This window comes from Cinclus cinclus, chromosome 4, assembly GCF_963662255.1.
Source record: "Cinclus cinclus chromosome 4, bCinCin1.1, whole genome shotgun sequence".
NCBI lineage: Eukaryota > Metazoa > Chordata > Aves > Passeriformes > Cinclidae > Cinclus > Cinclus cinclus.
In genome coordinates, this window is record NC_085049.1 from 7,957,111 (window position 1) to 7,972,555 (window position 15,445).

Below are 15,445 nucleotides of genomic sequence, written 5' to 3' on the forward strand. Positions count from 1 at the left end.
AGTTAAAGAAATAGTCGTATTTTGATGGACCAGAAGAAAACCTTCCTTTGAAAAGTGTGATTGGGTGTGTGCAAAATTGCAACACGCTCAAGGGTTCATCCTCAAGGATGCAGGGCAGGCATTCTGGGGACAATAAAAGAGCTGAAGGCAGTTTGGGGATAGAGCTGTACTGAGCAAAGAAAAAGGCTCATTATGAAAGTGTCACTCTGGACAGACCTTCTGCCCCATGTCACTGGCTGTGTTTGTCCTCCTCTAAAGCAGCCAGGGATGGTTTCCCCCCTATGCAGCTGCTGATGGTGACCTGTCTGGATGCTTTGCAGCAAGTGAGGGCAGCTCAGCATCCTGGGGCTTGTAGGGTCATGTCTGTTCTTGCTCTGCCTGAGACCATACAAACAGATTTGCTGTCTGTGTGGCTTGCAAGCTTGGAGCCAAAGGCTGCCCTTGGCTTCAGGGCAGATGTGTCTGTTGGCTATGTCTGGTAGCAAGTAAAGCTCTCAGAGCTTCTGTGTCCCAGGGAACCACTGCATCCGTAGCACGAAATCCTCTTGCCATCCAGACAGAGGAAACTACTTGCAAACTGCCTACTAGAAATGGTCCTGGTCCATGCTAGCTTCCAGCCTGAGCCTGGATGTTGTTTTGCAGAGTGATAGCTGGGTTGAGCCAGGTCTTTACCTGTGACTGTGCTGCCATGTTAGTAGTGCAGGTGGCCCAGCTGCAGAGCCCAAGAGCATCTCCTGTCTGCTGTGTTCAGAAGTGGTTCTTCTCCTGTGTAATTTAAAATGTCAAAGCAGAAGATAGCTCCAACACTGTCTCAGCATATCTAAGATCTGTTGTAAATTCATTGCTCTTCCATTTTAGCTGCTCAAGTGAATCTGGCCAGTGTGAATGCCGACCCCACATGTTTGGACGTCAGTGCAACCAGGTGGAGCCTGGCTATTACTTCATTTCACTTGATCATTACATCTACGAGGCAGAGGAAGCTGACTTGGGTCCTGTGAGTAGCCATTTCAGTGGTCTGGAGTATCTGGAGAGGTGTGGAAAAGTTTTTTCACCAGTTGGGTCTTGGAAGTGCCTTTTATACCCTGTGTGTTTTGCAATTAAAATGTGGAAAACACAAAACTGAAATGTATCAAAAAACCATTGACCTGTAGCTTTTTAATCCTAGTATCAATAAATAATGGAGTAATTTAGGGGGAAGGAATTGCAATTTTTCTTTTTAAACCTATTTTTTTGATAATGACTGTACACAGTTAGTTTTCTGTCACCATCCCTCTCTGTACCCTACTGCATGTGTACCCACCACCTCCACTTCTCTTATCTCAAGAGAGGTGGGACACAGACACTGCCTCTTCTCTTTGGTCCCACTGCACTGGGAGTGAACAAAGCACACATTTAAGCACAGTGCCACAGTTTTTTATTGTTTCTGTACCTCAGTAACATATCTTCTTTTAGTGACTAAAACCATATTGGTTGTGCAAAAAACTTTTTGTAAGTGAGGTTGCCTCCAGCTTGCTTTGTCTGCTGGCATGGTACAGCAGGGTCTCTGGCTCTTTCTGCTGCTCATCACACAGCCTTGCTTTCATTTCATTAACAGCAGCTAGGTGATTATATCAATCACTTTTGCCTCCAGCAAGGAGTTAGGGAGATGGAAATAATAGTATATTGTATTGTATTATATTGTATTATGTTATATTAATATCTATATTATATTATAATCTCTAAAGCAGCATATCCTTGTCTGCCTACAGTCAGCGCACTCAGTGCCTTTATTTATTTATTTTGAGCAAAATGCAGCCACTTTGCAGTTTCAGCCAAGGCAGAGGATTTTTACTCTCATATAACTGCAGAAAGGGAAGACAGCACAGAGCAGAAGTTGTGCCACAGCAGAGGGCACATAAGCTGGCACAGGGTTTTTGGTGCATTTGTGTCCACCCAGCTGGAGAGGCTGTACCTGAGGCCCTTCCAAGGCTGAGGGATGGAGGAGCCCAGCACAGAAATCCACCCTGCCAAACAGAGCAAGGGGAAGTGCTGCTGGTTTGTTTTTTAAAACCTTCAGAACAAACAATTTTTTAAAATACCAATACTGAAAAGCTTTCTCACGAATCTGATGATAGAATAAAACTCTGAATTCCCGTGTAGGGGCCCAACACACGACAAAATGCAGAGTTGCAGGGATTGACAGGCAGTGCCAAGCCCCTGTGCTCCTACATCTGCATGCCCGTGCTCATGTCCTGCCTGCCATTCTTTCTGGGGACCTCTGATCTTTGTGTGAAGCCAAAGGCTAGTAACTTGCAGCCAGGCTCTATTCAGAGTGTGAGAGTACACGAGGAGACATCCTGAAGTGATACGTATATATGTAGACATTTCCTTGCATTTTATCCCTTTCTAATGAAGCAGCTTCCTTAGAAATGCAACAGGATGTTGTTCTATAGAGAGAACTATTTGTGGATACAGACAGATTTGAAACAGGAAATTTGAGCACCTGTTTCTATTTTTTGTTACCATTTTCCTCTTTTTTGCTTTATATGAAAATCAGATAAAAAACCCTGATACCTCAGACTGAAAAGGGTGACCACGTGTTGATTTGGCTAGTTAAAACCTATCAATAATTAGGATCTCTGTTCTTTAGTGACATGCTACTCATTAAAGCCATGATCTGCTTTTCCAATGTTATTTTGAGCAGCAGTCTGGTTTGAAACACCCTAGTGTAGTCAGGAAGAAATTAGCACTCAGGCTTGGGGGTTAATGGAACAGTGATGTGCCATTGCACTAAACCCTACTGCTACAAGTACAATGTGGAGATCTGTATGGTGAATGGGATGTCATAGCTGGTGAATTAGTTATTCACAGCAAGTTTTTAAATTTAATTCTGCACCATAGCAGAGAAATAAATGAAGAGTTGTGCAGTCTTGTTTTGCTTTATCTCTCTTATGTTGTCAAGTGAAAGGGCAATGGTGTGCACATATATGGATTTAAAATAGAATTTGTGTTGTCTGGGGTGCAAACAGTGGATACTGCAATCCAGAAGTCACCCATCAGCAGAACCCCACACTTCATGCACTCCTGTGGGACTTGCAAATTAAACAGATCAGTATTGAAATAATCTGCTCCCTGTTTTGTAGGGAGTGGACATAATAGAGCGCCAGTACACTCCAGACCGCACACCGTCATGGACAGGCATAGGATTTGTGAGAGTCCCGGAGGGGGCGTACCTGGAATTCCACATTGACAACATCCCCTACTCCATGGAGTATGATGTTCTGATCCGCTATGAGCCGCAGGTGGGTCTGTGAGTATGGGCACTGCTGCCTCCCAGCAGGTGCTGGCTGTCCTGCCTGGTGCACAACTGACATGAGCCTAGCACTTTAAGGAGTCATCAGGGCTCAGAGACAAGGACAGGTGCTTAGTTAAATGTCTGAGATATGTGAAAATCCAAAATGGTGTTGACTATTTCTAGTACTATTTGCTTTAGAGTTTGTTTCACCATTGCATTGTTTCAGCACCTGTTCAATGAGCAAATTAAAAAGTGACAAGCCCCACCAAGACAGGTTAGACTATAAATTTGTTATTAGCCAGATGGATATCGTGTGCCTCAGGAAGCAGATTGCCCATCTTGGATGTTGAATGCCTGCAGCCAAGAGTTTGCAAGCAGTTGGCTTTGATAATTCTCAGAGTGAAGGGAAAGAGAAAAATCCCTCCATCTCCTTGCCTGCAGTTTGGCAGCAACTAACTGCAGTGAATACTCAGGTACAGGAGCAGAGGTGAGAGGACAGGAGGTCACCAAACCCCTTGGTGATGCCATGATGCAGATGGGGGTGCTGGCCATGTGCTCCTTACTCTCAGCCCACACCTGCAGCTGGTGGATGCCCCATTGATGCTGCAACTGTAGCCCCATCCTCCCTGAAGCACAGTGACCACCCTGTTTGCTCACACTTTTCCTGGCCTGAGCTCTGGATGCTTCCAGGAGTTTATGAGTATTATTTGATACTGACAAGAATTTTTTTTCCCTAGTTGCCTGATCAGTGGGAGAAAGCTGTGATCAGTGTCTCGCGCCCAGGCAAGATTCCCACAGGTAGCCGGTGTGGCAACACAGTTCCTGATGATGATAATCAAGTGGTCTCATTGTCACCTGGATCCAGGTTGGTATAACTGGATGGACAAAAGGAGAGGAAAAAAAATAAATCAAAACATTAAAAAACTGAAGTACAATAATGTCACATTTTCAGTTTGCTGTAATGTCTATGAAAAATAGGTGAAAATTAATTTCCAATGGGTTATAAAAACCATATTTAGTAGTGTGTCTGTAGACTCAAAGCTTTTAAGTTTATTCTCATTTTCTTTCCGTTTGTTCACTGAGTAGAGGGAGGGGGAGGTGTTTGCACAGCCTGTAAGTGAACATTGGTTTGACTCTTTGCCTTGATGATAACCTTTTCCAGTTCTGACTTCCACAAGCCTCCAAACCGTCTCTCTCACATCACGGCTTTTGTTCTGTCAGGTCTTGGCTGCTTTCTGTTATCTTGATTACTTTATAGGGGCACCTGAACGCTTTTATGGTGCCGTATGTTTGAAGTATGGACTGTTTCCTGTTCCTCATGCAGATACGTTGTTCTCCCACGGCCCGTGTGCTTTGAGAAGGGGCTGAACTACACCATCCGTCTGGAGCTGCCCCAGTACTCCTCAGTGGATACAGAGACAGAGAACCCGTACACACTCATTGACTCTGTGAGCAGAATTCATTTCAGGGATGCTCTTAAAAGCCTGGAAATTTGGATCTCCCCTGGCATGTGTCTGTGTAAATTCAAAGTAGTATTTTGCAGTGTTGTTCCTTACAGCTGAAGTCAGATTTCAACTGAACAATGTAATGCAGCATAGGTTTCTTTTAAAGTTCCTCAAAGTATGTGAGTTGTTCTACTGCTAAGAGGCTTTTGAGGTATTTTGCAGGACTGCAGCTAGTCCATAGACCTATAGTTTCTTTGGGGAGGCTAATGTGTGTCATGTAGGTCATGAAAATCAATGTCAGTGTCAATCTTCTTCTTTAGAATGGATAGAATATGGTAGATTTGGTAAGAATTTGTCAGATACCAGAAATATTGCACCAACACTAGAGAAATACTGTCATTTACCTTCCAAATTCTGTCTGGCTGTTTGCTTTTTAGCCAAAAAAGTTAGAAACTGGGATAATACTGAATAGTCACAATTTTGGTGGAGGCTACTTATAAGTAATGACACTTTGTCATTGTAAAATTGTTTTGTAGCTTGTTCTCATGCCGTACTGCAAATCGCTGGACATATTCACAGTGGGAGGCTCGGGCGAAGACGTGGTCACGAACAGTGCTTGGGAAACTTTCCAGAGATACCGGTGTTTGGAAAACAGCAGGAGTGTTGTGAAAACTCCCATGACAGATGTCTGCAAGAACATAATATTCAGCATTTCTGCACTGCTGCACGAGACTGCGTTATGTACGTCACCATCTACTTGTAGGGCAAACTGCGCCTGGGAGCTGGACGGCGCTTGCAGGCAGAGCAGTGTGCATGGACAAGTCTTGTGTGTGGGATGAGGCAGGGGATTCGTGTCCACGGTGCTCACTCTCTCCATTGTTTTCCTCTGCTCAGCATGCCAGTGTGACCCGCAGGGCTCCCTGAGTTCGGTGTGTGACCCCAATGGAGGACAGTGCCAGTGCCGTCCCAACGTTGTTGGAAGACAGTGCGACAGATGCGCCCCTGGCACCTTTGGGTTTGGGCCGAGCGGATGCCGACGTATGTTAAACCCTTGGCTCTGGGCTGTGCTCTGGTTGGGGCCCTGAGTTTATGGAAACTCAGCCCCTCTCCCGCTCTCCTTGCAGCATGCGAGTGCCACGCCCGAGGCTCCTACAACGCCTTCTGCGATGTGGAGACGGGCCAGTGCCACTGCTTCCCCGGCGTGTACGGGCGGCAGTGCGACCGCTGCCTGCCCAGCTTCTGGGGCTTCCCCAGCTGCCAGCCCTGCCACTGCAATGGCCACGCTGATGACTGCAACCCCTACACCGGGGAGTGCCTGAGCTGCCGGGACCACACGACAGGGCACAACTGTGAGAGGTATGGAACGCGTGCCCCTTCCCTGGCCCCTGTCCTTCCCCGCAGCAGGGTGGGTGCGGCAGCTGTTCCCTTCTGGTGCTGCTGCTCAGGCAGTTTAAGCCACAGGGAAAGTCCCTGGGCCCGGGGAGTCAGAGAAGCACTTGCGGTCCTGGAGATTGATGGGGATCTCCTCTTCCCTGCCCACAGCCTTGCACCTCACAGCAGTGCCTGCATAAGTGACCAAGAGTGTGTTGCAGGACCCCCGGCCTTTAGCGAGCCATTGCAAGCCTTCTAAGAGACCTTGCAGTGGCAGGGCTGACATCCAACCTTGGGTCTCCTGCTCCTATGCTGGTGTAAACCAGGCAAATTTGTGTCTGTGGACACAGGTGCTAGGAGTGTGAGTGGTAAGGGGGAGCCATAAGGATGTTTCTGCCCTTTGCTTCTTCTCAGTGGTAGAGAATCTGAGCTTAGTTACTGCAAGGCTGCAGTGTGCTTGCCTGCAGACGCTGCATGCTGTGTACCCTGTCGTGCAGGTGCCAGGCTGGCTACTATGGAGACCCCATCCTGGGATCAGGTGACCACTGCCGCCCCTGCCCTTGCCCTGATGGCCCCGAGAGTGGACGCCAGTTTGCCAGCGGCTGTTACCAGGATCCAATCACACTGCAAGTCGTGTGTGTCTGTAGCGTGGGATACATAGGTACTTGGTGGGAGTATGGAGGGGTGGCTGGTTGGGCCGAACCTCTCAGGGAAGAGGGGTATGTTCATATGGGTTACATGTGACCACAGCACCAGCATCAGTGGGTTGTTGCTGGGGATTTCCTCATTTGGAAGGTGCCAGGGCAGAGTGGCTTGTATGGGTGATGCCAGCACGACCATGAACCTCGTCTCCAGCAGTGTGGTGAGGTGCTCAGCAAAGGGTGGACAGGACAGCACTGGAACCGAGGGGATGAGCAGTGTGCCTTGGTGGTACCATCCATGCTCTGCACTAAGTTACCAGGGTCTCACCAAGTGCTGTCTCTGTTTCTTTAAGCATGATCCACTTAATGCCTCCCCAGTAATGGTCTTTATTGCCTTGCCAGTTACGGGGCTGCATACCAGGGAGTGGTGATGGCAATTCCCAAATGTCTGTTCACACAGGCAGTCGATGTGATGAATGTGCATCTGGCTTCTTTGGGAGCCCCGATGAGGTTGGTGGTGCTTGCCAGCCGTGCCAGTGCAACAACAACATCGACACCACAGACCCAGCTGCCTGCGACAAGAGGACTGGAGCATGTGTGAAGTGCCTGTACCACACCGAGGGTGAAAACTGCCAGCTCTGCAGAGAGGGCTACTATGGGAGTGCCCTGCAGCAGGACTGCAGAAGTGAGTGGGAGACACGGCTGCAGCACCAGCAGTGGACACCTAAATGCTTTTTACCTGGGAGCATTGGGGTGGAGGAAAAACCTTATTACTTCTAGCTGGACTTGCCTGTAGCTGTCCTGCAGCTGGGTGGGGCTCCTGGCCAGGAGGGTGGCCCTTTCCATTTGAGAGGGAGGATGAGACAGCATTTACATTTGCTGAAAGAAGGAGGATTTTGCAGGAGGGGGGCTTCTTAACCATCTTGATACCGGTCTCTGTTTATCTCTTCTCCAGAGATAAAGTGGTGGGGGAGGGGTTTGGTTTTTGTTTACACCAGGTCCCTGCAGGTGTGTTTGGGCAGTGGGAATGAGGGCCGTGACAGGAAGCTGAAATGGGTGGTGGGGAGGCAGACCCACCTCTCCTGTGGCACCAGGCACAGCCCAGCAGTACAAGCAGGTCACTGAGCAGAGGAGCGTGCTGTTGGCCACTTCAAGCAGATCTGCCACTACAGCTGACTAAGGAGCTTTGGTTGTACAGAGGGAGGAATGGAGGAGAGCAGGGAGGGCTGGGCTGCTTGAATGAGGGACTCCTGTGGCCACCTGTGAGCTGGGGCAGAAGCTGCAGAGATGGCCAGCTGTAGGATGCTTGAGCAATGCTGGTTATCATTCAGCGGTGGGTTAGCCAGGCCTGGCCATGGGCACTGGGACATGCCAGCATCTGCCCACACCTCTGCAGACTCAGAGAATAAACTAGATGTGCAGTTTGGGCAGTCTGGTAGCAGAGGGGTAGGCTGATTTTGCAGTGAATGTGTTGAGACTGACACAGCTGTTATCACCACCAGTACTTTAGTAACAAACTCTGCATGCCTTCTTCTCTGAACGAACTTCTTTCCTCACAACTCCCACTCCTTCTTTCATGGACCTCTCTCTCATGGTACTCTAACTCCTTTTCTTATAGGCAGCTTCACATGGTACTGGTTTGTTTTCTTATAGGCAGCTTCACATGGTACTGATTCTTTCTTTCATTTTGCTTGACTGGCTAAACCCAAGCTGTCCCTTTCCTGATCCCCTAACCCTGATTATCCCTTACTCAACATCCTCTCAGCATATCTGCCCCTTAGAGAACCACATGTCCCTTACATCCTCGCAGCACAGCCAGCAGGCTCTCAGCCTCAAGCTCCAACTGCAAGTCCCTATAACTGGTGGCCAGCTAACCCACTCTTATATCTCCCAGACTGACTGGGCTGGCACAGACGCTCTCACTCCTTGACAATCAGTACAGCTGCAAGTCACTGGGGAAGATTCCCTCCTACACTGCCCTTTCAGCCTAGCTCTCCACAGGCTGACACGGAGGTGCCACGCTCTTGTCCCCACAGAGTGCGTCTGCAACTACCTGGGCACGGTCCGGGAGGACTGCGAGGGCTCGGAGAGCTGCCGCTGCGAGGTGGCCACGGGGCAGTGCCGCTGCCTGCCCAACGTGGTGGGGCAGACCTGTGACCGCTGTGCCCCCCAGACGTGGCGGCTGGCCAGCGGCACGGGCTGCGAGCCGTGCCACTGCGACCCCGAGCGCTCCCTCGGCCCCGCCTGCAACGAGGTGAGGGGGCAGGGGCTTGTGCCCGAGGATGGCCTCTGCTCTGCTGCGGGGTTGAGCTCTGGAGGGGCTCGCATCTGCTGCGTCTCCTGATGGGTTTGTTTTTTTGGCTTTGGCAGTTCACAGGGCAGTGCCACTGCATGCCGGGTTTCGGAGGCCGGACCTGCCGGGAGTGCCAGGAGCTCTTCTGGGGTGACCCAAGCGTGGAGTGCTTAGGTGAGTCCAACCCTGGTGCCTGCTCCACCTGCTCCTTTTGGAAATGTCTGTGTGGCTGGGCATACCATCACACCCTGGTTCACTGGGACACCCCTGCCAGGAGCAGCCCACTCGAGCCTTGGAAAAGAGGGAAAAAGGCGTGGTGGGGCTAGCCCTGGGGTTTTGGTACCTTGCGGGATGGGACATGGGGCAGGAGCCCAGCCCTCTGCTTGTCTGTGTTTTTCTTGTCTGACCTTTACTTAGAAACAAACCTCTCTGTTTAGAAGCAATTCTTCCTTAAGGGTAAGGTTGCATTGCTGTCAGGTAAGAAGCATGATAAGAAAACATATCACAAACATCTGAGTTTGAGAATTGGTCTGGAAACCAGTTTCCTTTGCCTTTACATTGTATGTAGCCAAAGACCACTGTCCCTTGTGTCTTCTTACAGAGACTGGAGGTTTTTTGTTTAGTAGAAGACTTTCCTTATATTTCAGATGAAAAGAAAGGAGAAACCGGAGACCATGCAGTAGATTAGCCATAGCTAAGTGGTGCAGAACAGAGCACCACGGAGTAGGTTGTTTAGATAACTGGATGGCCTCTGTCCTTTCATTATAAACAAGCCTGTTCATTAGCTGGGAAAGAAACTTCAAACATTGTCCAGACCAGAACAAACTTGTATCTCTGATCTGTTCAAATAGGAGCCTTTGCCAGGAGTGTTTGCAATAGATTAAGGTATTTTTTCCTGCAGGGAGGAATGTGCTTGCTGTGGTCTTTAATAATTCCCTTACAATAGAGATACCTTAGATCCCATTATCTTGTTAGATAGGCAGGTCACAGCTACTTGGTTACTGCAGCAGATGAAAGGACTGGGGAATTGTCCCAGTTCCTGAGAACATATTGGGTTTCTTGGGGGAAAGGCTGCCTTTCAAGAGGCTGTGTGTTTTCTGACATAGTAAGGGGTGTGCTGACCCTACTGGCTCCAAGGCAGGGATTGTTTCTTGGCATCAGTTGTCTCCATCAGGGTTTATTGATGGAGTCCATATGCATACCTTGTTAGCAGGATTTTGCAGCATACCATAATTTCTGATCTCTCGTGGAGTTTCTGCTGTGTTCTGAACAAGTGAAAACCTATTTTAATGTTTCTGAAGAGAGAAAATCTTCTTCAGAGCCTGTTTTTACCGTGCAAGATCCACTCTCCCCTTCCAGCCTGCCATCCCTTCCATGCCCTAGTGATAGAGGGGACTCTCTCGAGTGGAAAGGCAGATTTTCCTTCATGATTACATCCAACAGGAGGTCTCTGTGGCAGGTGGGGCGAGCTGCTGCCCAGGGCTGAGCAGTGGCAGCCTGAGGCGTGATGCTCTGGACAGGCTCCAAGCATGTGCTCGCTCCTGGAACACATCCAGCCGGGTGGTGCTGCAGACTCTCCTCAGTGTGATGGGGTCAGTGCCTCCTGCCGGTCTCCTATCTTTCCTTGGCAAGAAGACAATTGACTTCTCAGCCCTCATTTAGGCCCAGGGAGTGAGTGGTGATGTTCAGGCTGGCAGACCTGCAGCTGCTGCGTGGGCAGGTAGCAGTTCTCAGGGGGAAGCGTGTTGCAAGCGAACTGGAAAACTGTGCTGTTTAAGGAGCTGCTGAGCAATGTTCCTGGAAAATAGCTGAGATCTGGCTTGCAGCCAAAGTGAAGCTGGAACTGAGACAAGGCTTGGTCACAAAGAAGTCTGCTCCAGTTGTAGGGAACATGTGGACTCTTGCCATGGCATTTGCCACTTGGCATGTTCCTGCTGGCCCAAGCAGCCAGTATGGCCACATTTTGTGCTGCATTCAGGAGCAAAATAGAAATTAATCTGTATGGGGAAGAGGAAAAGCTCGGAACCATGCGAGTGTGAGTGTGGACACAGTCTTCACCGAGCTGATGCAGAGGGGGGAATATTGCTCCCAAGGATTCCAGTGTGGGAATCCTCCACTCTCTAGGGCAAGTTACTTCTTCTCAAGGTTGGAAACCACAGGATTCCTAGGACAGTGATGTGTGATCTCTTCACAAGAGGTCTTCAGGTTGTTGGCATCAAGAAACACAAGCTCCTGATGAGAAATGGGGACCATACTGCTCACGGTGCTTTGACTACCTTTACAATACAAAAAAAATTCCAAGTGCCTGCAAATAAGCTCTGGACATAGCTGTGTGGAGATGTGCAAAATGGCCCATCTGGGACAGGCCTGGGGCTGCAGTTCTCCATGGGCTCTCAGGCACTTGTAGCAGCAGTGAGTTGTGGCCCAGGGTCCAAGTATACACTCCACTGGAAACTGGGCTTCAGGGCACTCTTCCCTTCCATCCCCATTGCAAGAGTTTCCTGTGACGTCGTTTCTAGAAACCTTGGTAAGATCAGACATGGTGGCACAGAAGCCAGGGAAGGCAGGTTTTTGTACCTGGTCTGGGTGCTGTGATTTACAGTCTGTGTCCCCTGCCGTGGAGGGAAAGTGTCATCCCCTGTCTCCTGTCTGTGTGTCCACAGAGATCACACTGGTACCACACTGCTGGGGCAAACTCAGGTGGGTGCCTGTATTTGGACAGCATCTTGAACCCACAGCACTGGGTGCACTTCAGCACCCACAAATGTCCACTGGGGATCACACACCACAGAGAGCTTGTGGGCTGTCTTTAGAGACTGCTTACTCCCTGTGCTTTGAAAAAGCACAACATTTTCTTGCTGAATTCAACATAATGCCTGAAACAAGCACAGCAGAGGCATAGAGGATGGGGAAGAGCCCAGCATTTCTTTTGGCCTCATGCAGGTCCCTGGGAGGATTACAGTGGGCAGGAGCTGTGCTGTGAGCCTTGGCAGGACTCTTCTGCCATTGCTTCAGCCTGGAGCTGTCTGCAGCTCTGCATGAGCCTGCGTGTGAACGTGTGTGTGTGTGCATAAAAATCCTCCCTAAGGCAGTAAATAATAGCACTACAGAGTTCATCAAATTCAAGTCTCCCAGGCATTCTGCTGGAGCTTTTCCAAAGCCTGGCAACTAAAGTGCAGGATGCCACATGCTGAGTTCTGCACCAGCTTCAACCTGCAAAGCACATCTCCAGCAGAAGGCTCCAGGCTCCTGGGAAGCCTGAGATGTGGAGTGGCTGCAGATGCAGCTCAAACAATGCCTTTGCATAGTAGGTAGTTAAAGTTTATGTTTCATCTAATATGAAGGAGATGATAATTTTACTGTCATTATTGTTGTAATAAATTGAATAAACACACCAGAGTGCAGTTAGTAGGAAGGAGGTACTGTGTGAGATTAGAAGTTAGGTGGTGTTGCTATAGCCCCTTCACAAGAAGCGTGTCCTGTGTTGGACATGAGTATCAATTCCTATTGTAAAATTACAGAATTTAATTAAACTACGGTGAAAATAGTCATGTTTTTAGTCAAATACACACTGCATACATTGGCAAGAATGTTATTTTTCTGTTTTTAGTCTGTGTTATGGGGCTGGCACAGAAACAGCTGTTCACTGAAAATTACCCTATAGCCATTTAAGAATAAGTTTTCTAGTCTTAAATTTTAACACCTGGGTCTTAAACTAGTCACATAGGCTGCTTTTATAGGAGGTGTTTTTGGTGTTGAGAGAAGGCTACCGTATGTCTTTGTTTCCTTCCGTGAGAAGGGTCTAAAGGAAGTCAGACAAATTCTATACTAAAGCAAATATAACTTTCACTTTGAGTTTCATAATTTTAATTGACCTAGAGTCATAAAATATTGTAATGTGTACTGATTGCCTCCAGAAAACTATCCTTTTGGCATGGACTGCTAGCACGTTAAGATGTAGCAAAACTCCAGTAATTTAAGGCTGGGATCTTATCTTAACATTCCTACTGAAAATCATAATGCTGAGGAGTTAGCACTATGTTTGCAGGGTAACTTGAATCAATAGCTGATTATTCAGAAGAAATTTGCTAGCTCTGCAAAACTTCCACCCTTACAAATTGTTGAATGGTTTTCTTATCACAGTGTCTCACTACCACTGGGAAATGATGCCAGGAAATCATGTTTGAACAAAACCTTTGTGTTTTTTCTGTGGAGGAGTTAAACATTTGATGCTCGCCACCCCCAGTCTCAAACAATAGAGAAAATATTTCTGGAAAAATTATTTCTATTTGGCGTAGGTTGGTGTACAACATTTGTTGCTCCTGGCATCCCCCAGTAGAGAATTGAACACTGATAGTGGTCTTCATACAGCCCATTCAGTATCCATTCTATCACCTCTGTTTTGGTATCAAGTGCTCTGACACACCTGAGTTTCAATTAAATGATGTACAAATATTTTGCATATTTAATTACAGTAGTTTAAATGGAAGTGAGTTCCAAATATTTAAAATCAGAGGAAAAGATAGCAGAGCTGTCAGAATAGGTGAAAGATAAAGCCATTCATAGATCCTTTTGAGCTTAAAGCGAACCTCTCAGGCTAGTTATTCACTTCTTTTGGATTTCTCCTCTTAGGTTTTTAGATGACTGCATTTATTGTACGTGTTTGAATGTTACTTCTGTCTTTGGGATGTGGAAAAAGGAGGAGGAGAAATGCACTGATGGAGGTTATACAAAGATTACCCATGGATATTCAGTGTGTGCATGCACATACGTGCACATGCATTTGTAAACAGATACAGCTACAATCCTTTATACTCATAATCTGCTAATCAGCAGATCTTGACTGAAGAATTTGGCTAAAACTTTTCCTGTCAAAAATATGATTTGCCTGAAGTTGAAGTATGCCACAGAAGAATTGCTGATTGAGTTACACACTCAGTTAAAGAAAACAATACGCCCAGTTCCAAAATGACATTTCAAAACAGAAGCCTATTGTTTAATTTGGTAAATGCTCCTTTAAAAACCCTTAAATCTTGGGCCAGTGATTTCAAAAGACTTCTTTTCCTCCACTGTGTTTGCTATGGGAGGTACTGCAATGTCCTGCTCTGCTTCCACATTTGAAGCCTGTCTAACACTGATCTTCAATGCAAGCAGCCATGTCTGTGTTAACTTTTCAGCCCTTCACCTTGGATTTGGGCCATCTGTCTGCATGAAGGGGGAGTAATCAAGCATTTGTCTTGAAGGCATTTCCAACTCAAAGTGGTCAAGGCATCCAAGTATCTTGAAGTAAGCTCAACATCCATTTGATTTTTGCAGTGCAAAATGAACTACTTCCATAGTTTCCTGTCATGTAAGTATAGGGAAGCCACATAAAAGGAGTTTACAGGACTTTGTCTTTTCCTATACCACATATACTATGATAATAGAGTATAAAGCTGTTGGTAGCTACTGAGCCACATCTGAAATATTTCTGCATCCCTAGATGTGCCTGTGTGTTTCTTGCTCTTGAAAATTTCATATTAACCAGACATATGTTAACACAGGATGTGTTGTATTACTCAGGTCTTACATCAGATTTAGGAGTGTGCTGGTTGGAGCCAAAATCTCCTGAGCAAAGCAATACTTTGATGGTTGTGTTTGAGTTAGCCTGTTTGGGCACAGCAGAGGCAAAACTGCTGTAAAAGCAGTCTCAGTACTGGACTGCTTCTGAGCCACACAGTGGCCATAGGAATAGCTGGACATAACAAAGGAGGTATTGGAGGAACATGAACTCTGCTGTAGCTAGAAGTGATGGTGGGGTACTTTGGTCAAACATGATACTGGGCATGATATGCTGGATGGTTCTGACATGGTGTTTGATCTGTTTCTAGCAGGTGGTAGGAATCAAGGTATCTCTGATATTCACATCCCATTTCACTGGCAATGATAATTGAATGTCACAGGATTTTTTTTGGTGCATGTGCACCCTTCATCATGAATGATGGATGCATAACTCAGTTGTTCTTCCATGACCTATTTGCCAATCCTGTGCCAGTCTTTTCCAGATCAGCTTGGAGGTCCTCCTTTCCTTTCACATACATCCTGCCACTGTCACTGTGTTTTTGTTCCTTTAGGATGAAGTCATGCCCTTCAGTCACAGAGACTGAAGCTTACTGGTTCTTGGCAGGCAGGCATTGCATGAGGCAGAGGTGAAAGCTGGCACTGCTGAGTTATTTGCCTGGTGGACTGCAGTGTTCAAGGTGCTCCTCACTACCTAGAAGGCTTTATATGATCTTGGCTTGGGCTTGCTTTCCTTTTCTTGAGAACTGGCCAAAACTGAAGTGAGTAGAGGGTTTGATCCCCACCATGGCATAAAGGGAAGGTGCTCTTCTTCAATGGCCTTGAATGCACTCCTTGCTGGGGTGTAAAATGTCTGGTGGTG

At 47.4% G+C, this 15,445-nt stretch overlaps 1 protein-coding gene across 1 annotated transcript in view; it reads left to right on the plus strand.

The window, feature by feature from the left end:
- The window catches only part of LAMB1 (laminin subunit beta 1), a 42,639-nt gene that overhangs the window by 14,057 nt on the left and 13,137 nt on the right, over positions 1 to 15,445 (plus strand). The window contains exons 13-23 of the mRNA XM_062490792.1: positions 859 to 994; positions 3,123 to 3,281; positions 4,012 to 4,139; positions 4,599 to 4,722; positions 5,256 to 5,460; positions 5,614 to 5,757; positions 5,844 to 6,075; positions 6,588 to 6,751; positions 7,192 to 7,416; positions 8,768 to 8,985; positions 9,102 to 9,198. Coding sequence (XP_062346776.1) covers positions 859 to 994; positions 3,123 to 3,281; positions 4,012 to 4,139; positions 4,599 to 4,722; positions 5,256 to 5,460; positions 5,614 to 5,757; positions 5,844 to 6,075; positions 6,588 to 6,751; positions 7,192 to 7,416; positions 8,768 to 8,985; positions 9,102 to 9,198 — 1,832 coding nt within the window. The remainder of the gene's footprint in view (positions 1 to 858; positions 995 to 3,122; positions 3,282 to 4,011; positions 4,140 to 4,598; positions 4,723 to 5,255; positions 5,461 to 5,613; positions 5,758 to 5,843; positions 6,076 to 6,587; positions 6,752 to 7,191; positions 7,417 to 8,767; positions 8,986 to 9,101; positions 9,199 to 15,445) is intronic.